General features: G+C 40.9%; 4 protein-coding genes across 10 annotated transcripts; 2 read left to right on the top strand and 2 right to left on the bottom strand.

Annotated features, from left to right (window-relative positions):
• Window positions 1–37: 37 nt before the first annotated feature.
• nol6 (nucleolar protein 6 (RNA-associated)) lies at window positions 38–12,485 on the bottom strand. Of its 2 annotated transcripts, none has more exons than XM_086031457.1 (27): window positions 12,411–12,485; window positions 12,259–12,296; window positions 11,703–11,909; window positions 11,502–11,618; window positions 10,992–11,171; window positions 10,732–10,900; window positions 9,959–10,093; window positions 9,687–9,850; window positions 9,168–9,288; window positions 9,015–9,073; window positions 8,807–8,908; window positions 8,617–8,732; window positions 8,347–8,524; window positions 7,519–7,641; window positions 7,189–7,337; window positions 6,646–6,721; window positions 6,319–6,459; window positions 6,116–6,233; window positions 5,801–5,955; window positions 5,531–5,694; window positions 4,652–4,804; window positions 4,450–4,547; window positions 4,190–4,314; window positions 2,472–2,561; window positions 2,200–2,400; window positions 1,829–1,930; window positions 38–305 (listed from the first exon to the last, which is right to left on the bottom strand). In XM_086031457.1, exons 2-27 carry the CDS (start codon window positions 12,292–12,294, stop codon window positions 156–158), a joined length of 3,429 nt encoding a protein of 1,142 aa, XP_085887583.1. In that variant the 5' UTR covers window positions 12,295–12,296; window positions 12,411–12,485; the 3' UTR covers window positions 38–155. The 2 variants fall into 2 exon arrangements, with proteins under 2 accessions (XP_085887583.1, XP_085887582.1); XM_086031456.1 differs by having other exon boundaries at window positions 12,382–12,478.
• Window positions 3,404–4,067, top strand: LOC147147320 (cocaine- and amphetamine-regulated transcript protein-like). Its single transcript, XM_086031192.1, has 3 exons — window positions 3,404–3,584; window positions 3,695–3,778; window positions 3,876–4,067. The coding sequence occupies exons 1-3, from the start codon at window positions 3,441–3,443 to the stop codon at window positions 3,981–3,983; spliced, it is 336 nt and encodes a 111-aa protein (XP_085887318.1). The 5' UTR covers window positions 3,404–3,440; the 3' UTR covers window positions 3,984–4,067.
• c20h2orf81 (chromosome 20 C2orf81 homolog) lies at window positions 12,411–17,638 on the bottom strand. 6 transcript variants are annotated; one of them, XM_086031464.1, is made up of 5 exons: window positions 16,099–16,240; window positions 14,702–14,964; window positions 14,317–14,523; window positions 13,253–13,781; window positions 12,411–12,531 (listed from the first exon to the last, which is right to left on the bottom strand). In XM_086031464.1, exons 2-5 carry the CDS (start codon window positions 14,933–14,935, stop codon window positions 12,500–12,502), a joined length of 1,002 nt encoding a protein of 333 aa, XP_085887590.1. In that variant the 5' UTR covers window positions 14,936–14,964; window positions 16,099–16,240; the 3' UTR covers window positions 12,411–12,499. The 6 variants fall into 6 exon arrangements, with proteins under 6 accessions (XP_085887590.1, XP_085887585.1, XP_085887586.1 ...); XM_086031459.1 differs by lacking the exons at window positions 12,411–12,531; window positions 16,099–16,240 and adding an exon at window positions 17,472–17,638 and having other exon boundaries at window positions 12,569–13,781; XM_086031460.1 differs by lacking the exons at window positions 12,411–12,531; window positions 16,099–16,240 and adding an exon at window positions 17,043–17,377 and having other exon boundaries at window positions 12,569–13,781.
• Window positions 17,124–21,991, top strand: wdr54 (WD repeat domain 54). The gene is made up of 9 exons (XM_086031465.1): window positions 17,124–17,733; window positions 19,059–19,121; window positions 19,210–19,276; window positions 19,366–19,422; window positions 19,664–19,791; window positions 20,576–20,676; window positions 21,094–21,256; window positions 21,331–21,405; window positions 21,500–21,991. The coding sequence occupies exons 1-9, from the start codon at window positions 17,509–17,511 to the stop codon at window positions 21,629–21,631; spliced, it is 1,011 nt and encodes a 336-aa protein (XP_085887591.1). The 5' UTR covers window positions 17,124–17,508; the 3' UTR covers window positions 21,632–21,991.
• The last annotated feature ends 222 nt before the right edge of the window (window positions 21,992–22,213 follow it).

The raw sequence follows: 22,213 nt of genomic DNA on the forward strand, positions 1-22,213 counted from the left end.
GGAACGAAAGAAAAGCTGGAACAGAAATAAAGTCTGCACATTTATTAGACGTGTGTCAACATGATCATAAACATTTTTTTTTTTTTTATCAAAATTTCTTGGTACTGTTTTCCTAAGCAAATGTATGGAAAATTGTGTTGAAAGCTAATGTCAAACTAAAATGACCATCTTTCAGTCCTGGCCTCCACAGATTTGACCAAATCCTTTCCAATGATGCTGAAGTCATCCAGTATAGCTTCCACATTGGGAACCGTCTTTGCTTCTTGGCCGGTTACCTCCACACTCCTGGCAGACATCTGGGACGTCTACAGGAAGTGGACAGAAGGAACATTTGTTGTCTGCTTTCATCATCTTGTTTGACTATGTGAAGAGGGCACATGAATGATTGGATTTCTGCTGATCCCTTCCATGGAAAATTCTCAGTAAAAAGCATCGTTTTATTTATACATTTATAACATTAGAAAATCTGATATGTGCATTTGACTCTCGTATAAATAACTAAAAATGCATGGTTGTTGTACCACATAATTGGAAGTCAACCCCAAAATTTTGTTTGCAATAGGATGTTCTATGCGTCTCCACTAGTCTAAACACGACCTTCTGATTAATATTGCATAACACGACATTCTGATTAATATTGCATACAGTGGTACCTCTACTTAAGAACGTCTCGTCATACTACATACGAAATTTTCAAGTTACTCAACAGGAAAGTATTTCCTCTTGTTACGAAAGAAATTTTAGGATACGAAAGGTAAAAATACAGTATGGGCTGCTACTCGCAGCTCCAGAGTTTCCTGAACGCAACATACTAATAGCTGCTCTGCCAATGGCTATTACCTAGCATCTTCCTGGCATCCCATTGGCTAAGAGGGACCTCTACCATATGTGTCTATGTGTGTAGATAGATGTATATGTGATAGATATGTCTATTCAGCGTCCTCGTCATTCGCCCCTCAGGCCACGAGGTGTTCCGATATTTTTACGTGAAATAGAAATGAGGAAAAGAAAAAAAGAGGAAAATCGTTTTTTTTTTTGTCCATACAAACAAAGCAAGAGATAATAGAAAAGTATGAAAAAGGGATACGTTTGGTTGATCTCGCCAAAGAATATGACCGTAATGTATCGACAGTCGCCACGTTATTAAAACAGTTCTTTACAAAATGCCAGGCAAAAAACACTTCTGAGAGAGAACATGAACCAAAGAGGGCAAAAAGCGATAAGGACAGCAATTAAAAGGTAAACGACCATCATTTTTATTCTTTACTCTTTATTCTTTGTTTTTTACATCATGCACAACTCTCATTTATTGTGCAATAATCTAATTGTATTTGTTACATGTTTTAATGCAATTTTATGCTTTATATAACATTTATGTCTGAATATTGGGGGGCTTGGAAAAACGGGTGGATTTTGCTGCTTAACTCATATTCCACAAATGCAATATCAATCAGAATGGCGTGTTTAGACTAGTGGGGCTGCATGGAACTTATTTGGGGCTGACTTCCCCTTTAAATGGTAAAGCACAGTATTATTTTTACTAAGACGTCAAATTATAGTCATTTACTTGCGTGATTGAACATATCTATTTTTTCAGTATATTATTCATACGTATGAATCATTCTGGGCTTAAGTGAAAATGTCTGCCTTCTTCATCTTCAAATGAGGTATTACTTTGGGTGGGAGATTCTTTTCTCTTGGGGTGTGGAGCATAAACAAAACATTGTACAAAATCCAACTTAATACTCAGTGCTTCGTCGGTTAACATGAGTCACAAACACAGCGGACCGGATAAGCCTTACTTGCTTGCGACTAAAAAGTGTTTTACCTTGAAAGGGAGAGGGGCGAAGGCCTTTGGCTTCCATAAAACGGCGATCACAGCTCCTCCATAGGGGTCACAGAAGAAAAGGGCCAGATCTCCAAATGCGTCCTAAACATGATGATTATGAATATCATAATAAAAAGTAAATACGCAAATGTCTAATTGGGTGAATCCGCCCTAATCAATTTAATTGGAATAAGAAATGTCATCTTTAAAGTTTAAATGCAAAGGCTCATAGTTGGTTTCATGTGTATTTTTATTCTTGTTTGTACTTCAGTTTGTTGGCAGGAAGACTGGCAGTTACCAGGGCTCAGCTTGCATGCCCCCCCCCCCCCTTCTCGGAACATGAACTTCAAAGACAACAAGACGTCACTCACCCGCAGCTCTGCCAGGTAGAGGGTCACAGGATTGTAGTCGGTGACGGGCATCTTCCCCCCCGAGGCGACCACGCTGCCGGGGACCACGCCCCTGCTGAAGTTAACGGCGGGGGGGTCCACTGCCTGTCCGAGCAGCGGAACCTGCTTGGGCTTCAGGTGGATCAGTACGTCGTAAGCCTCCAGAGGAGGGCGCATGATAACCTGGGCATTGAAACGCACGTATAAAACATGTTATCTTCGGCGAGTGACCCCGCCACCCGCCCCCAACTAACCCTGACGTCTTGCATCTGACTGCCATCCATCAGCTGATGTTCCAGAACTTTAAGACTCTCAGCAGCCACCATCACCACACGCTGCAGCATCTGTGGGAATGCACGTACAAAATAAGCACAGACGTTATCATGTATTTACGTTTGAATTCTCAAGTTGAGACACACAAGTGAGTCCGACAAACTTCCCGAGATGAATAAACTCTGATCAACAGCTGCCAAATTTGTTTCAACTTGTCTTGCGAAAGGAAATGCGTAAGCATTTGAAGATGTGACTCAATTTGTGCTTGGGGCTGAATTGACTACACTGTTAAGTCAAAAGCGCCTTACGCCATTCAATTTATGCAATGTTTATGCTTTGAGATACTTCATCTCACAAGATTTCAGCTCAGCCAGTGTGCAAAAAAGGTTGATCGTAAGGGGAAAATGTTAAAATCTATTCATTTAAATTGAGCATTTCTTACTTTTGAGTCGATTTGTCTAGGTCCAGTTCACAAGGCCTATGCATGGGCACTGACGTCACAGCGGCGGGAGTGCGATTCAGTGGGTGCAATATACAGTAGATTGTATAGAATGATGAATGTCTTTTGGGTGTGTGTTTCAATAACAACGTAAGGAGCAACACACCAGTATTGTAATGTTTGTTATTTTAAGTTTCCTGCTTAGTTTTTTTTTGGGGGGGGGGGGGGGGGGGGGCTTGCTTCTAGCTATTTTGTGGTTCAGTTGATTTTCTTAGTGTGAGGAATGTCGTTCCAGACTTGCTCCATAGTCACAATTTTTTTTCAGTCGTGAATTGGTCAAAAATAATGCTGACAACCCCCAATACACCACCTCAGATGGGAACGTGACCAAACACAAAGTTCCTGCCCTCCGGCCCCCCCTTATAAGAGGAGGCTGCTTGCAGGCTCCTTGTAACGTTGTGGGGAAGAGTGAGTTGGAGCAGGGAAAATTTATCTGGGTCAGCTACGCATCATGAGAAACTGCTGTGTATACCTTTTCCTCACATTGGTGTGCATCACCAAAAGCTCTTACGTCGACGCTGTGATGCAGACAGAGGAATACAGCGGTAGACATTTACGATATTTTATGACCGTGGACGGCAACGAAAAGCAATTGGTGAGCATCATCTTAAAGAGCTCTAATCATGCACAGAAATGTTATTGGCACATGGAAACTGTTGAGCTTGCTGTCTGATAATTGAAAAATAGTCATTCATGCTTATCCAGATCAATGATTTACATCAAGTTTTGGATAGACTTCAGAAAAATCAACTTTCAGCTCTGAGGAAAAAACACGGCCACCTGCCCATGGTATGTGAGATGCCTAAGTCTGTTTGAGAATACTTGTAAGTTACAGAAAAGGGTCATTAAACTCTGGCTATATTTTGCTCTTTTTCTTTTTCAACAGTGTGATCCAGGAGACCAGTGTGCACTGAGGAGAGGCTCCAGGATCGGCAAGCTGTGCGATTGCTCCCTGCCAAGAACATGCAATTCTTTCTTACATCGGTGTTTATGATCCTATCACTTTTATCTAACCTCGAAAAAACATCTTAAGCTTAACGCTCACTTTAACTTATGTATTCAATTGACTTGTTTGATAATGTAGCTATAAATCTGTAAACATTTTATACGTTTTATAGTGTGAAAATATTTATGCTTCATTTAATAAATGATTTGTACAAATCAAGTGTTAGTTGCTATTATATTTGTTGGTCCACTGACCTGGACGGTGGGGGCTCGCTTGGTCCACATCGAAACATTTTTGTCTTTAGGCGTTGCTATAAACATAACTGGTAGGAACTCCCTGGAGGCCATGAAGTCATTCTTGATCTCTGTGTAGTCGGCCGCTACACGTGAGGAGAGTCGCACAACAATCACAACTTCGCAACGGCAACGAGCAGGATGTTAAAGTATGTCAGATGTGTAAATAGAAAGAGGTCAGCAACTGTTTGTTTTCTACGGCTATGTGTGACGGTGCCTGCCTGTGAGATGCTTGTTGAGGTTAACGACCAGCGGGTTGTTCCTCCAGTCAAAGGAGGAGAGCAGATGAAGGAAGCGGAGGAAGCCCACCTGAGGAGAACTGAGGAGGATGGGGAAAATACATTCACATCACCGACATAGCAAGAAAAAAAGAAGAAGGGAAATGAAACACAAACAAAAGCCTCATGGCGTCGAAAAAGTTACCCAGGAGGGGTGAACGGTGCAGGCTGCAGGAAGAGGTAGGCCACCAGGAGGTCGGCCGTGTCCTCTGTGATATCGTCACTGAAGAGTTGGGCACCGAGCCAACGTTTGGCCAGGCGACACACTGCCCCGAAACATGGGTGTTGCTGCTGGAGCCTGAAAAGGAGAAAATGCAAAACAACCATCTCTTTGACGGCTTGTAGGCCTAAATTGTGCCTGAGCCTTTCACACGGCAAATTTAGGACTGGTCGGAGTCAGATCAAGGATGCCGCAGACCGAACGCCACAGCCAAATGCAACTTCGCAATTGAATTACACTTTATGTGACTCTTAACTGAGAAAGAATTTTTTTTTTTTTTTTTTTTTTAAAAGACCCCCAAAAATATTAACTCGTTCACTGCCGGACATTTTCAGACCCTCTTTTACCCTAATGTTTGAAAAAAATTGAAAAAAATTTAAAGTTCCTTGGATTGAATGGCTGGACTGTGAAGAGACGAGTAAATTTGTCAATGGCAGTGAATGAGTTAATTGAAAAAAACGTCTGCAAACACGCGAATCCGCGTGTGCGAACCGCAAGAATGCAGCTATCTACGTTAAATGTAAAAAGCTGATGCGTGTGCTACAATTACTAATTAATTAGTCACCTATAACTCAAATAAAACAGTTAACTATCTTTTCAATTATATTGAATCTATTAAATGTGATTGTTCCATCACCATTCTACCTACATGGGCTTGCAAGCTCAACTTCAGCCATTTACTATTTTGATAAACGAAGGTGGAAAAACAATCAAATAAATATGCGAGCTTTTATTTTAAGGCCATAGTGCCCAGATCTAGATGATAGAAGCCAGAATGGGAGACTGAAAACCATGTTTTTTTACCCGTGAAGTGTGCTGGTTAGTAGAGGCTTGTGTATGGTGCTCATCTCCAAGCTCTGAGCCTCTTCGTTTTCCCTGACAACCAGCAGTCCCTCAGGACTCACTCGCTCCCTCAACACCTGGGGCTCTCGATGGTACGCCACCTGGATGCGGAACACAAACCCGTCCTGGGGGGGGAAAAAAAAAAAAAAAAAAGTTTACCCTGCAGACCTCCAGTCAAGCTCAAAGAGATCTCACAGAGATGCCTGTTCCTTACTAACATATAAAAAATACCTTCCAGACATCCAAATGTGTGGCACAGGGTCTGCATGTGTAATTATGCTGCATCTTGAGTAACTCTCCCAGGCGGATGTGGAAGGCAGCTCGGATGTGGCGGATGGCGAGGCGGTCGTGGGGCCACTTTCCACTACCCTCCATGTGACAGATCACTGCAAGGTAAACAAAGCATCAAGCATACATTGTGGCACTTAGACACACCAGTAAGCAGGTGGCAGTGGTGATTACAGCATCATGTAAATGTTGCACAAAAAAAAAAAAAAAAAAAAATCCTGTTCAAAACACTAATAATGGTTACCACAAACCACTAACCTGTGATGGGGTTAACATAAGCTGGGCAAGGTTTACCCTCCTTTGGTATCAGTAGTCGGAATGTCTTTTGTTTGTCAAAGAAGGAGTAGTCGAACTTCAGCGGCAGAGGAGGAAACACCTGGAGCGCACCGGTTGTGAATTTAAGATGAAAACCATGCTTAAAGCCATCAATAAGATTGTACTTATTTCTAACTGGTGTTAACCTGTGTGTATCTGAGTGACGGATGGGCTCCTTGCACTGATGTAATGGACAGTGGAAGACCCTCCAGTTTCCAAAGTTTTCTGCTCAGGTCATCATAAGACTGAACCACACGCAAACTTTCCTCCTCTCCAGTACTCGGCACCTAAAGACAATGCGCGCGTAAAAAAAAACAACATAAGGTAGACTTGATTGAGTTCTAACAAAAATTTTGTTTTTTTAGCGCTGTCTCAACTCTATTTGTCCCTTTAGGATGGCTCTATATGTGTTTGTAAAAATAGCATGTTAATATAATTCAAACTAGTGAATGCAGATTTGTTTTCTTTCTTACCTGACTTCCCGTTTTGATGACATCGTCAACAATTCCCCCAACATGTCGCAAACAAGACAAAGGGATGTCTGCATGGCTGTTGGGAAAAATAATACATTTAAGAGAAGTGGGAAGAATGAAACTATTAACATTTGGTTCCTTGAATTACCCACAGCCAGAACCAAGATTAGCTACAGTAACTTGCTCACAGGCTGAAGAGAAAATGAACCATTTGGCCAAAAAGAAGAGAAGGATATTTGTGAGGAAATGTGAAGTCACATGGGTGAGATTAACATGGCAAGCGACTTTCACTGTACGGAAAAAGTATTATGACAAATCGTCATTAAATCCATACAGGAAGCAAAGTTCAGCCACTTTTTTTTAATACAAATTTGCACTATACTAAGAGGGATTTGAAAAGTCAGATGTTACTGAAGTTGGGCACTGATGAAGGGAAGTAACAAGCTCTTATTGCAATATCACACTGAATTAGGAATACTGTATACGGTAATTACAAACTATCTGACCAATCAAAGTCATGGTCAGGAAGAATATAGTACATACAGCTGAAGAAGGTGTGTAATGATCTGCTGTGGTACCAGCCGTTTCTGGCACATGCTTTCTCCTTCCCACAGGACGGCCTCAGTGATGCCGCCGTCCTGAAAACGACGGAGCTCCGAGCGAGCACCCCAAAGCTGTCGGAACTCAGCAGCCTAAAAGAAGAAACACCACGTGGGAATTGCTTTGAATGTAAATATCCCTGACACACAATTTAATACCACCTTGTACGGCTTCAAATTACAAGAAATGTGCATGATTTACTGTAATAATTAAGAGTGATTCTTTTACACATGTGGACATGTCCATTACATCATTACTAAAAGGCAAAGTTACCTTAGGGCTGTCTGCTGGAGGTCCTCGCTCCAAGACAGACGTTGCCAGCTCAGACCGCAACAACAAACCAAAGGTGAGAGGTGGCTGCGATTTGTACTTTGGGGGTTCGCTCTCCAACGACCACTGCCACAAAATAATAACAATTACGGTACATACATTCATCAACATTGCCCACCCATCCATTTTCTGCTTTGCCAGTCAATCACACCTCACACGAGAGCTGGGCAATTGTGGAAAAAGTAATAGTTACCATTATTTTTGATGGATATTGAACTCACGATTATTAAAACCGATTATTCATTGATTTCAAAACGTTGTATTTATTATATACCAAAACTATACAACTCAAAACTACCATTACTCCCCCATGCCTATTCATCACTGCACATTGAACATGTAATTCTTGAACGCTATTTTTTTTTCCCGGTCAGGTACAAAATGACCATGATATCAAATATCAGTGCAGTTCAAACCTGTTGAATTTTCATTCTATTTAATCCATACCTTTGCTAAATTGCATCTTTGCCCAAATTCAAACCCTGAATAAGACTCTCCCACATTTCTTGACTATATTTCTTTGTATTTATTTTGTTATTCTATTTTATTTTCACAAATCTTGGGACTTCCTTGGTGAACCTGGGATCTCGAGTATTGTATATCGTGCCAAATCATGTGTAAATATGTGTTGGTTGAAAACTCAACATTAAATTTTCTAAATATTTTTAATCCACTGAACATGATGATGGTACCACATCATGTATTTATGCTCATTGCACATTTTGAAAAGTGAGTAACCCGTCCTGCCTGTGTAAAGACACATAAACCCACCTCAGGTTCAGGGGAAAGTGAGTGGGTGAGCAGGCAGATCCTTTGGCCGAGCCCTCTCTGAAGCAGCGCCAGGATAAAGGGGAGCACCGTGTGCACATAATTTCCACTATGGTCCATCAGCTCACTGAGGAAGTTCAGCTTCTTACAGCTGGACTGCAGTTTGACAAGTTCACACAATCTGGGTAGGACATAAAGAGCATCCAAACTCAACATGGTAGGTTCAAACAGATGTTAGCAGTTGACATTTTAGCTGTTTATGGACAGCCATACTGAAAGGTGTGGTCACTGGTCCTCATCATAGGTTTGGGGGTCATGAGAAGGCTGTGGAAACCATCCACAGTGGGGTCGTCCCAAAATTGCATTGACACCGAGGCCTCATGCTGTAGCTGAGAGATTTGTTTCAAGTGGTTAAAATTTAGACCTGTTGAGCAAAAAATTACTTTTAGAGTACAAACTGTACCTGCTTGTAGGTGCAGGCCGTTATGTCTGCACACATGTTGAGATGTCCCGACGGATCAATGAACACAACCTGGAATGCATCGTGAAAGTCTGCCAGTGATGGCTGTGGGATAAAAGAGGTGAAAATGGTATTTATTAATAGGTGTAAAGGGTAAAGGCACAAATGTGGGTGTTGGGAAAGCTTTTCATGTTCAATATAGATCACTCACTGCTGTCGAGTCAGGATCTTTGGCCAAGCTGATTCCATTCACTGTCAGGTCTGTCGTGGCTGGGAGTTAGAGGAAAGGAATTTGAACAAGATGTAAAATCGGACCGATATGTTGTGATTGGAGCTTTGCATTCAAAGCTTTTCATCCACATACCCAAAAAGTTCAAGGTGTTTCGCAGCAGCTGATAGGCAGTCATGGTGTTGCTGATTCTGTGTGTGGTCAGAAGGTACGCCAAGAGCATGGAGGCCAGAAAGCCATTAAAACACCCAGTGCCCTTAAATAGATATGAAAGAACAGCACAATTGGAAATCAGATATTTGAAGCCATCCATTTTTAAAAGCATCATCATCAGGGTTAGGGTGAGCTGGAGCGTAATACTGTACATTCACCCCTATGGACAATTCTAAGTCTTCAATCAACCTGTTTTGAAAATGTGTGAAGAAGCAGGAGTATCAGGAGAAAACCCATGCAAGCATGGGGAGAACATGTAAACTTCACGCAGGAAGACCAGAGCCAAGATTCTAACCTTGAACCATACAACTCTGAAGCAGACGTGCTAACCATTGACCATGAAAAAAATTCAAGCACTTGGCACGAATTGAAACATCAAACTTGCAACACTACACTGTGCAGGACTCTCAATCACCCATGTGGACTGAAGAGAAAACACACCTTGTCGAGCTCTCGCTGACGGAGCCAAACTTTGAGCAAAACCACCCCGTCAGGAAAAGCGGAGCACTGAGCGCTCACGGCAGAGAGAAACTGGAGGTGAGCCCTGGGCAGCAGATCACCCAGGAGGGAGCTATTGTAATGTGGAGTGGGAGGTTCACTGCTCTCTGCAAGAAATCAAAACAAAAACAAAAAAAGGGGGTGGGACAAAAGACATTTTGTCATGTTGTCTGCAACCTTGACATTGACACCCAGTAAAAAGTCATGAGTCTCACCGGATTGTGGGTTGTTCGCCCCGGTGTACCAGCCTGTCCTGACATTATTCATCTGAGGGTGGAAGCGTCTCGGCTTGAAAAATCCAGGAGGTGGACAAGCATGAAGGCGGACTGTCAAAATGGATGAGTCTTTACCTAAAAGATACGACAAAGTGGATACAATATTTTACATTATGCATATGCTGAGACTGACAAACACACATACACACTGTTAGAGGGGTTGCTCGATTAAAGACTGTTCGGCTCTTAAATTGTATCCAAGTCTAGTCTATTAAGACTAAGTTTATGCAAAACCTAATTTATGCTTAAGGATATTATTGAGAGCATGAAATAAACATGAAAATCAAATAAAAACCAGGACATATGGCAGTGAATGCATCTGCCTAGTGCCGCGTTAAGATGGTTTCTTTAACCACAACGTAGTCTCTCAAATCTATGCTAACACAGTTTAAAATCATACTTATAATACATATTACAATATGAATAAGGCTTATAAGACATAGATATTGTGAAATCAAATGAAGGCCAGTGAGAATGGTGGCAACTGTACAGGCATTGTTGTGTTAACCAAGTGTTTTTAAACTCGAAACTTCCTATGCTGGGAAGTCATAAACCGAGGAATAGTTATGACTCTGGAAAAGTTCACTTCTATTATCTCCTACGGGAAAGATGGATTTTTAACTCAAAACAACTCTGTGGTTGGTGTTCCGGAAATAATTGTGTGTGGCCATAGAGATTTCTCTGTATCCTGAGATGCATTTAAATAGCCTTACCTGGAGGACTCAGCAGCAGAACGGGTCGTAGCCGATTACCATGAAGGCAAGAGTAGGACATGGATCCAATGTCTGAGGAGGCTGTCAGATACTGAGCCAGGCCTGCCAAGTAGATGGCTCTTTTCCTGGGATACCTCTGGTTTATGAAGTCTTTGGGGTGGAGGATATCCTAAAGAAAAGGAAATCAGACACTTGACTGCCTATACTCAGACATTTAAAACAAATGGCTGTACCGCTCTACTTTGAAAAGTGTGACTTACAGCTGGGATTGTGACAGTCAGGTCGACTACAACACGTGGTTTGGTGCAGGTTCCCAACGGGTAACTTCCAATCAGATCGACAGAAGCAGGAGGCGCCATGTGGAATTTGCCCTTTTGTGTTTTTGGTAACAGGAGGATGGGAACCTTAACATCATGGGATAACCATGACAGGTCGTTTACCTGAGACAAAAAAATAAATATAATTATTCAGTCAAAGGTGTGTGTTGCTGTTTACTAAGGCTACAAAGGGAGTAGAACATTTCTATATAATAAAAAAAATAATAATATTTTGACCCGCTTCTTCATGTCTGATCCACACGAGAAAGTGAGGTTAATATTTTATTGAATAACCCTATTATGAGCCAACCCTCTATTTAGTAAATTCCTGGTTTAACATAGGTCTGTTAATTTCCATGGAAACTTTTCAACTTTGAAAATTCCTGGAATTTTGCAATCTTATACCCAACACAGTAGTGCACACAGAACCACATTAGGAAAAGTATTACACACCTCCACCTCAGGTGAACGTGGTACAGCCCTCAGGAGTTTGGTGACAGTCTCAATAAAAGCATCTATTTGCAGTTTCCTGCGTTCACTGAGGGCAACTTCTTTCAGCAGCTCCTCCATCTGTTAGCAGTAATAGGGTAGAACATAAATAATTTAGAGCTGATCTTTCCCATCACATTCAAATTGTTGAGTCTAAAGTCTTACCTGCATTTTGAGCAAACTGCAGTGAAATAAGCTCTCTGCCTCTTTCAGCTGGTTGAGCTCCTCCACTGTTGGTGGTCTGTACAGGTCGCTTCTGGACAATTTCACCGGGCGAAATGCCACCTCCCCAGAATTACTCTTTTTCATTTTAATAGGAGGCTCACTTTCCTCCTTGTCCTCCACATTATTTTTCACTTCAGTTGGAATCATCTAGACACAAACGACATATCGCTGTAAAACCAAAACAGCTTCACAAACTCTCTTCAAACATGTATGTGATTACTTTAAGCCCACATGATGTTTAAATGTAATTTATTATTGAACATTACAAACATGTTCATCACCTGCTCTTCTTAAATTGTAAGTTGCTTTTTTATACTGCATACGGGAGCAATATAATGTGAAAATGAAAAAGCAGCTAAAAGGCGTAACTACTTTTTTCCGATGTTTGCAAGACTGCATGTTTGCAGCCCCTCAAAAGATTACAGTATAGTATCACTTCCCGTGTGTCGAGGAGTCCATGTTTATATTTAGTTAGTAAAATGAAACGTGGGCTTACCTCGACTGACTCAGCATTTACCCGCTTCTTCTTCATATCTAATACACACGAGAAAATGAGGTTAAAGCTTGAATTTCTTTTGGTTTTATCGACACTGCGATATTCACTTCAACGGCCTCTCACATGTGCAAGGGTCATTCAAACTTGCGTACTGGCAAAACATTATCCGATTGGTCCAGAGTGGGTATCCGTGAATGATGATTGGTCAAGTTCTGGTAAGCTTCCGGTTGGCTTTCTCAAGTTAGGTTGAAACATCACACCAAAATGTAAGCGCTATTAAAACACACACACATACATTTGGGTTTTAGACTTTTATTCGTAACATTCCATCTAATCATACGCATATTAAGTCATTGAGTCATACATGTATGGCGAACTACTTCGAAAAATTATTACAGGTGGTGCATTTAATTCATCCCCAAAGTTGACGCTTTATTTTCTTCCATATATCTAAGTACAGTAGTTAAACCAGTGTTCCCAATGTTCTCAATGTAGTGCATTTCAGGTTTTTATTTCTGTATCCGAACTTGAAAAAAATCCCCATTTCCAAATGATGTGTATGTAATTTAGTTTGTTTTGTTTTAGCAAGATTTACATCGATGATTGAAAAACGCAGAAAAAACACACACACCACACCCCCACATTTGCACCCAACAAAAGTAATGCTTGAAGATGAAGGTGAATTTATTCAATACTTGATCAAATGTTTTAATATCTTAAAGTTAAAAGTTAAATTTGTCAGACGGCAACAACTGGGTAACCTGAGGTGGACGTTTTGTTGTCAACTGATCCACGGGGAAAGGTGATTTTACAGACTCACTGGTTATCGGCCTCAGCTTGGCTGACTGAGCTAGTGAATTGAATGGGAGTGGGCCCATTCTTGTTCTCTGGGGTTCCAAGAGAGAAACACCTTTGGCCAAATCTATGGTGTCCATCCTCAAAGCGCGAGCCATCATCTTCTCGTCCTTAATAGGGGACAATCTTACTGACTGACCTTGGTTCGCAGGATTCCACGATGTTCCCATTATACCAGTCTGTTGATTATTAGGCACAGGTGTTACTTTGGACTGTCCACCTGATTTTTTGATGCTAGATTTTGTGCTTTTGTCAATCTCATACTGAGGAGTGATCCAGTGTCGAGGCAAAGAGGAATGATCAAGCTTAGGTATAGTTTGATTATCCTTTGGTTGTTGTGATAATGTGGTCATATATTGAGAACCAGAAGGGACTTTATTTTCACCTTTGGTTTCCAGTTTTTCTGCCGCACATGACACAGGTGGCAAGACAGTACTTCGGGCAAGCTTTGGCGGTAAAGAAGCTTTTTGTTTTTTCTTGGTGGAAGTGTTTTGTTTGGGACAAGGACTTGGTTCTTGGCAAATCTTGTCGCCGACATGCCTCTTGGCACTTATTTTCCCTTCAGATTGCTCAGGGGAGATGCTGGTTTGTGATAAGGGAACATTTTGCTGATTTTCTTCAGGATGTGCCGGTTCAAGGTCCTCGCAAGTATTAGCATCCTGGTTGATCTGAGTATAGAAAGTGTGATATTAATCATAAAGTAAAATTTATAACAGTGGAACATCCAGAGTCGAACACAAACACAATTCATTGACACTAGTTGTTCAAAAATTTGAAACAATTTTTACAATAAGAAATAATGTGAAGTGAATTAAACCGTTCCAAGCTCAAGCTGTCATATACAGTAATCATAGAACTTTAACTTAAAAAGACAATGTGTAGAATTCAGTGCCATCTAGTGGTCGATTAATAGAATGCAACGACCTAAAATGGAAGCGCGTGTGTTTTGAAGCAAACGCACATTTGTATTTCTGGAATCAATATGTTTAAGCATTGCGTAAATAAGTATAATATACCACACATAATCCTTTAAATCTTGAATTGAGCTGAAGACTCACATGATGATTTAAATGGCACATTTTGCTTTTAACACATATAGTTCCAATTTTTGGGGCTCAAACGCCAAATTGCACCACTTTTGGGATGTTTTACTTCTGAAGTTCTGCTGTACAAAACGTTTAGAAGAGACAGTTAAAAGGTTACCTGTGGTGACACAGGCTCAGATGGAAGAGTTCCATGTATAACAGGAAAACAGCCTTCCGCCCAGACATCTGGAGTGATTGGTATTGGTTCTGAGTCTTCTGTTGCGGACAATTCCATTGCATCTTCCCATCTATCTCGGCACATGAGTTTCTGCTCCACAGTCTGTATGAAGTAATCCTTGGCCCAGTATGCAGCGAAAGATGATAGCTGGGAAAAAAATCATATTTAATTGATTTGTTTGAGCTTTACACACTCCCAAAAGTTGCACGTGAGGTTAAGTGAAGATTCTAAATTGTGTATAGGTTTGAATGTAAGTGTGTGGTTGTTTTCTAGTACCCTGCAGCTGGCTAATGAGGACAGGTCAATAAATGGATGGCTGTATTACCTGTTTTTCAATGTGGACATTGTAACAGCCTTCCATGACACTGGTCATCAGATCAGCCATTATTTCCCCTACTTCATCCTCCGCCTCTTCTTGGGCCAACATGTCAATCCATTGGCTCTGAGTCAAACATCCGGGGATAATGTCTTCCTCTTCCGGCTCATGGGCCGGCGGCGGGGACACTCGAGCAGGCGCCTTACCCTTGTCAGCTTGGGCTTTGGATGTAGAGCGGGACATCTTGGTAGTGTTTGGTTACCTTGTTTTAGCTAAATAAGAGGGACAAAACATCAGAAACACTACTCAATGTAATGCAGTAAAATGTCACCAAAAAACTGGTGCTCACAAAATAAACAAAAGACTATTACGGTATATTTGGTTGTAAACATGTACTGCACAGTGGCACTGTATACAGCATGTAAATTATGACAGAGCAATGATTTCACTTAAACGATAAATACAGTACAGTATACAGTACTCTGTATTCCATCCTGTTGTGGAAGTCATCAAGGAAACAGTAGCACACTCTCGTGGCTTTTTCTAAAACTGCAACGAGTCGTGAAACAATTTAGCATGCGCTGAGCTTTGCATTTGAGGGTTTATGAAGTCGCAGCCAGTTTCAATATGCGGCATACAGTATATTAACACATAAAGTACGTATGTGTGTGTCTTTGCATTTTTGTCATCATGGGCTGGCGTGTGTAAAACATACATTTTGCATTATCTGCGAAGTTAATTCAGTCAAAAGTACTGGGCTACGGTGTGCAGGCAGAGTGGATTCATTTGACGCAGATTTGAGGATACATATTTCATGTATTTGAAGCGCGTATTTCTTTGGTGAACGAAAAATCATTTTATTTTATTTTCACTTTGTAATAGCTTTTATTCATATATCCACCCAGTAACTGTGGTGGGAAAAATAAAGTAACAGTTACAGTACTGCAATTACAGCATTCGATGAAGGGGGGAAGTCGGAATTTTCTGAATTCCGACTAGGAAAAGAGCACAACAATAACCCTTTGAACTGGGAGGTCGTGTTGCGAAGTCGAGAAAAAAAAAAGGACCCCGAGTTCACTGAGCGACTTCAACGTGACGTCACACAACAATGGCGAACCTATGAAGACACAGGCCGTGAATGGCAAAACATAATACAAGATTTCAAACATGTTTACCTTTATTTTTGTATTATCACGGCTATTCACAATAAATTCACACAACACAACGTGATGATTTGTATTGACTGCGACAAGATATGCCGTGATCTCCCTGCATGAATATATGGTTACGTCAACGTGACGTCACAAGTCAAGATGATGGTCAAATCGGTGAAAACTCTACGCTCATTAAAAATCATCGCTCTTTAGGTCGTTGTCATTTGATTTGTGAGGATTATTTTGACTTACATGAAATGTCGTTTGACTACTTTCAAAATCTGCCCGCAGAGTCAAAAGTGCGCTTTTTTATCACACTCGAGAACAACACTTACGAAGTGCTCAGTGCTCACCACAAAGCACTGCAGCCTGTTTGTTAGCTTCCATTCCGAACCATCAAGTCGCACTCTCTTTTACCCACTTTTTCCGACGTTCGCGGTCCACACAGTAATTGTGATGTACCCTTTTTTAAGTACATCATCTTTTATTGTGAAAGGCCTAACAAGAAGTGCCTATGTGCCTCTTCGGTAGCTTGTAAAAAAATTAATAGAGGCAAATAAAGACGTTCGAGTTGCTCCAAACCGCGTCGCTTGAATCCCTAAGACCAATATTACGACAGTAATATGGAATGATAATTTAGTTTTCATCATGTTATGTTTGGGACATCCAACCGCACAATAACTTCTAGGCATGAATCCCTGCGAGCTTTACAGTATATGCTGCCACAGGTAAAATAGTGAGTTGTTTTCAACGACTCAGGCGCGTTGCACCGTGGGTATTATCTGAAATGCCCGGATATTCGGAATTGTTCATTTGGTGAAATAAATCAAATGCTTTGAAGATAAGATACACCTTTATTCATAAATTAAGGAAATTGTGAAGAAGGTTTGCTGGAAGTCAAAACGCATTGTGGTGAACCCGAACAATAAACAATTGATGGGAATCAGCCATCTTGCTTACGTTCGCCTCAAATGCTCTGAGGCCGAAACTGGGACAATCCGAGTGGGATGGGTCCGATTTACCACCTTCCTCGAATGCAGCATTAGAAGCACCGTTCACGGTTTCCTGACGTGTTCTCTAAACCCACTACTTGCAGCAACATATCGTTGCTGTGTGGCTGTTCATTATATTATTTACATCGCTTGCTCACATAAAATACATTAACAAACAAACATACATTCAATTTGTTGGCTTACGTTTGTCTTGAGGTTGCTGTTTTTATCTTCATATGAACGTTTTCGACTTTTTTGCGTCCACTTCCGGGTGTAGACAAAGTGTTGCCTAGCAACTTAACACGTATTTTAACGTCACACATTTGTCTCTATGGCTGCGGTAGACGCCGAGGAAATCCTATTGAGATAAGCGCTTGGTTCTAGTAAGCTCTAGTTATGACGGGGACCAGTAATTTTTTGTATAACTGGCAGGCGAGCGCATGGAAATTTTACAATACAACAATGACGGTGTTATTTTTTGGAATTATTTGACTGCGCACTGGCAGGTGGCTTGCTAGCAGCTCCCTAGTTAGCCTAGCGGCTAATGCTAAGTAGGCACAAACGTGAACGTAATGTCGTTTTCATGAAATGGTCCAGTCTACTTGAAGAGTGAACACGTTTCGGCTGACATACTTTCGGACCAGTAGGTGACTCTGAATCAAGCCTTCCGATGTATCACAAAGAGAAGAGCATCCAGATCAAGAACAGCGCATCAGCGTTGTATAACAACCTGTGCGTGCTGCGTATCGCTCCGCGCCGCCTCACCTACTTCACGGTGGTTCACGCTAATGTGGTCAACATGGTCAGCGCGTCGTGGGACGGTCTCAATTACTCCCACCGTCAGCTGCAGTCCAAGGAGCCCAATGTCGCAACTAGTCCATCGCTCATCATGCAGGTCAGACATTGACATTGCGCAACAATAGTGATCATTACAGAATTGGAGGACATCGTTTTAGAAAACAGCCCATTTATTTTTTATCTTATTTTATGTATTCCAAGAAAAACAGGTTATAAAGCGTATGATTTAATTTGTCCAGCTCAACCATCAACTGTTCATTTTTTTGTGATCAAGTATATTCTTTATTTGCAGACACAGGTCCATACGATCAACACAAGAAAATAAAACAGGAAAAAAGAACATCATAAAAGAAAAAAGATACAAAACTGTACATGTACTAGTTATGGCACCAATGCAGTCTAACCTTAGATGTAAACCTATAACAACTTTTCACTGGGCTGGCAAGGGCTCTGCCATGTCTAGTCGACAGATGAAGGTAAAAATCAGATGTCGGAGTAGTGCATCAAGTGTTGGTATTCTTTTAACCACAAATAATTAACTAGCACTGTGCCACCTTGGTACTCGAAGAAGGAGCCTCAGTGCATCATTATAGGCACCGTTTTGCCTCTGTAAATTGGACTTCTTATAGTTGGACGATAGCTGAGCTGTGTAAAGTGGTGTACTATATGTTCTGAATCTGAACAAAGCACTTCACAAAATCAGAGCAAATAGAAAACTTTCTAAGCCACAAATTAGCCTGAGAGTATATTTTACGGCGCCGACGAAAGATATCTTTGTCATCCATCAAGCCCTCAAATATGATATGACCGAGAAATTTAGTTTTTTCACACACTGCTGAATGCTTACCTAGCCTCGAGGGGGAAAACCAACCCAACTTAGTGCCGTTTCCAAGCCTGGATAAATAGGCCAGGTTGGAGTCAGGAAAAAAAAAAAATCTATGCAAAAACGTCATCCAAAAAAACTGGGACGAAGACGTCTACAGTAACGGGGTTGCAAATAAATGCTAATGTTCAGAGTATGTGCTGCACATGCTAGTTGTGTTAGCTGCAATGTAACCTGGCCAAAAACAAACTTAACTTTATAATATTTCATATATATATATATATATATATATATATATATTATATATATTACATTGAAAACAAACTAGAGGGGAGTCATTGCCTTACAAGGTCAGAGCAACTGCTGCCATTTCTGCTGAGTCATATAACTCACTTTTTCCCGCTTCCTCTAAATGTTTCTTATTTATTGGACTGTTTGAAATTTCATCGACCTGGAGGGAAAGATAATGTCCTCCAATTCTGGATAGAATGACCAATAAACTCTCCACTATTCCCCTTTTATCGTTTCAAAATGAGCATTATATTTGAACTTGTACATTTCAGAAGATTAAACATCATGTTTGTGATTTCTTGCAATAGGCTGCATTTTGTGTTTTGCCTTCTCGTGATCTGCTGGTAGTGACTTCACAAAAAGGCATCCAGGTGACACATTATTGAGTACATTTTACACTGGACATGAACAAACGCTTTGTCACATCTTGTAACAGCATTTTTGTGTTTTCCTTTCAAGATGTATGAATCAGATGGCTCCATCATGGTGTATTGGCATGCACTGGATACTCCTGAAACACCAACAGGTAACATTAACACTGAAAAAAACAATTTTACTTATTCGACACTTTATTAGTTTATTATTCCGCCTCTGATATGTGTCATTTGTCTCCAGCTCAGGCCGTGTTTGCTCGGGGGATCGCTGCTGTGTGGCAGAATTACATATGTGTGGGTAAGTAATACGGAGCGAAACTCAGTTTTTTTGAGCCAACAATAATATTTTAAATTACTTAATTCACAACACGGGTGACTACGGGTACTCTGGCTTCTTCCCACATTCCAAAAATGTGTGCCCTACGATTGGTTGGCAACCATGTGGATGCCATCCTGGGATAGGCTCAAGCTCACCCGCCACCCTCCTTAGAACAAACAGAGAAAATTCAATGGTCTCTTGTCTCTTCCTGTCATTCCAGGTCTGTCCTCTTGTGGAATCTTGGTGTTTGATGTTCCCAGTAAAGGCAGTAATATCACCCTGTCTGAGGCGCTGGAGGAGCACAAGGAGCCCATCACTGACTTGGCCCCAGAGTGCTCAGGCAGCCAGGTATTATTATAAAGTGTTATATTGCTCATTGGACTTCATTGTAAGATCACAGATGCAGTATGCTGCTGACTTGATTTCGCTACATATGTGAGTGATGCTTATATTATCCATGCATACATAGATGTACTGTACCTCTATTAGCAGAATTGCTTATGTAGGTCTTAAACTGGAGCCTACATCGTGCAGGTACAGTGGAAACCAAAAATAATGTTTTCTCAGCCCTTATCTAGCTAAGGCACATACAATCGTACAAAAAATAATATATCTCTATATATATATTTGTATGTATATAATTACTTAAAAAAAAAAAATCAAATCTTGCAAAATTTCCGCAATTCTCTGGTTCATCTCAACAAGTGTGTTCAACTTTTTCTTTGTCTTTTTTTTTTGGTGTGATGCCCCCACATAAAGGTATCAGTCACCACCGCATGAAGTGATGGGCCTATGGTCTTGACTGGCTTGATGATGTCATTTCTGCTGAGTCATATAACTATAATATAAATAGAAATGGAAATTGAATTAGTCAAGTAAAACTTAATGGATAGTTCCCTCACTCTCATATCTCAGTGGGTGCATATCAAGATCATCCTGATTGTGCATGGGTATATTTGTGAAATGAGCATGCACAACTTAAGAGAATTTACAAATTATGTTCCCTCTCAGCAGGACTAATAACGGCTTTTCAAGGGTTCTTTTTTTTTTTGTGTAAAAGTGCTTGCAAAGTACGTGCTATAGCTATCAGTCAGTCAATGACTTGTGCCCGTGGTTGTCTGTCTACCCTCAGGAGTGCATCGCCGACCTGGTCAGTGCTGATGACGGCGGCACCTTGTGCGTGTGGAAGTCAGGAGAAGAGTTTCAGCTGCTAAACAAGATTGGTGGATTTGAGTAAGAATTAAATGCACTTTTTTGTTTTGTACTCACTAGTTGTCCCACCATTTGGAGCTGTGTGAAATACAGCTGATTCATTTTAGATGTGTTGTGCAACTCCGCATACGTTGAATCGAGGCAACTGGACTCTTTTTGGTTGTTCAAAATGTTATAGCTTTAATTCTTTATTCTGACATCTTATGTGTCGAGTTGAAACAGTTTTGTTTGCATTGGTGATTGCTTTTTTTGAACAACTATCACGGTGCATACATTGGTACCTTTCCGACATCATCCTTATCCTCCTGCGTACTTCATTGTTTTATGTCATAACCTGATGTGTTTCTTTCCGCCATCTCCTCTTCCTCCTCACTCGCTTCTCTAATGTAATTGCCGTTTTTTTTTCCTCACTGCAATGATCCTCAATCTTCTTGTCAGTATGAGCTGCTCATCCGTGAAGTTGTGGAAAGGTACAGTGGTGGCAGGTTACGGAACAGGCCAGATCCGTCTGTACGAGGCCGTGACGGGAATTCTGCATGCCGAGGTCAACGCCCACGCCCGTTGGATCTACTCACTGGACATTGCTCCTTTTTCTGGGCTGGTGAGTTTAGGAAAGCGACACCGGAAAGTTATAAGTTGGCAAAGGCGATTTCAAATGTGCGTCGTGTACCACAGCTCCTGTCCGCTGCTGAAGATTCTTTTGTAAGGGTGTGGCACCTGACTGTAACCCCAGAAAGTAACAGCGTGGAGGTGAGCCTGCCGAAAAACACAACATACAGCTCATTTTCTAGTTTAAGTGCACTTTCTTTCCATAAGTGCAGTCATTTCTTTCATTTCCTCTTAGGTTGCCCATCTGCACAATGAGTGTGTGACAGACACGCAAATCTGCGGCGCCAAGTTCTGCGATGGAGATGGCTACGCCTTCGCCGTGACAGGATATGACCACAATGAAATTATACGCTACACGCAGACATAGGACATAACCTTTATCATGGCTGAATATACAGATATCAAACAGATGTCATACAATATTTCCGCAATGTTTTTATGATGACATACGCATTGTTTGGTCTGTGTCCTTCAGATGTACGTTAGTTTATTGAAGATGACTCAGACGTTTAAATAAAGTCTGTAGATTTTTAATGGCAAATATTTACCTGTTTTTGAACTTTAGTTCAATAATACATTTTATTAAATGTATCTATTACGAAGAAACGCCACTAGAGGACAGCATGGATTTTGTTAATGGACTGAAAGCAACCTCAAAGGTGGTGAATAAGCATTAGTATGTTTTGTGGTATTTTTTCTAAATTCAATTAAAAACTAATGGAACCTACTCACTGACAACTTTTCACAATTTCTTTTCAAAAGAACACATGGAAAACCAATAGCTAAAACAAGACGCTGGTTCATATATTTACTTAAACCTACTGAATGAGCAGACCCATATGGAGGCTTTATTCTTTATACATAGAGAGCGCTCCTGCTTTGCCTGCTTTTTTTTTTGTTTCATATGGTAGTAGCTAATTTAAGTTGATATTTCAATTTTACCATTTTA

This window comes from Filicampus tigris, chromosome 5 (assembly GCF_054856515.1).
Source record: "Filicampus tigris isolate MCC_2025a chromosome 5, RoL_Ftig_1.0, whole genome shotgun sequence".
NCBI classification, from domain to species: domain Eukaryota; kingdom Metazoa; phylum Chordata; class Actinopteri; order Syngnathiformes; family Syngnathidae; genus Filicampus; species Filicampus tigris.

What these genes read in the sequence shown, in the direction of transcription:
- LOC147147320 (XM_086031192.1), top strand. Translation starts at nt 3,441, where the DNA reads ATGAGAAACTGCTGTGTATACCTTTTCCTCACATTGGTGTGCATCACC. An exon ending in ACGGCAACGAAAAGCAATTG is followed by an intron (nt 3,585 to 3,694) that starts GTGAGCATCATC and finishes ATGCTTATCCAG; the next exon opens with ATCAATGATTTACATCAAGT. An exon ending in AACACGGCCACCTGCCCATG is followed by an intron (nt 3,779 to 3,875) that starts GTATGTGAGATG and finishes CTTTTTCAACAG; the next exon opens with TGTGATCCAGGAGACCAGTG.
- nol6 (XM_086031456.1), bottom strand. Translation starts at nt 12,421, where the DNA reads ATGTTTTGCCAGTACGCAAGTTTGAATGACCCTTGCACAT. An exon ending in CACTTTCCCCTGAACCTGAG is followed by an intron (nt 7,642 to 8,346) that starts GTGGGTTTATGT and finishes ATTTTGTGGCAG; the next exon opens with TGGTCGTTGGAGAGCGAACC. An exon ending in AGCGAGCCCCCACCGTCCAG is followed by an intron (nt 2,562 to 4,189) that starts GTCAGTGGACCA and finishes GCATTCCCACAG; the next exon opens with ATGCTGCAGCGTGTGGTGAT.
- c20h2orf81 (XM_086031459.1), bottom strand. Translation starts at nt 14,935, where the DNA reads ATGTCCCGCTCTACATCCAAAGCCCAAGCTGACAAGGGTAAGGCGCCT. An exon ending in ATGTCCACATTGAAAAACAG is followed by an intron (nt 14,524 to 14,701) that starts GTAATACAGCCA and finishes TTTTTTTCCCAG; the next exon opens with CTATCATCTTTCGCTGCATA. An exon ending in CTGAGCCTGTGTCACCACAG is followed by an intron (nt 13,782 to 14,316) that starts GTAACCTTTTAA and finishes TTCTATACTCAG; the next exon opens with ATCAACCAGGATGCTAATAC.
- wdr54 (XM_086031465.1), top strand. Translation starts at nt 17,509, where the DNA reads ATGTATCACAAAGAGAAGAGCATCCAGATCAAGAACAGCGCATCAGCG. An exon ending in GTCCATCGCTCATCATGCAG is followed by an intron (nt 17,734 to 19,058) that starts GTCAGACATTGA and finishes TTCTTGCAATAG; the next exon opens with GCTGCATTTTGTGTTTTGCC. An exon ending in TACTCCTGAAACACCAACAG is followed by an intron (nt 19,277 to 19,365) that starts GTAACATTAACA and finishes ATTTGTCTCCAG; the next exon opens with CTCAGGCCGTGTTTGCTCGG.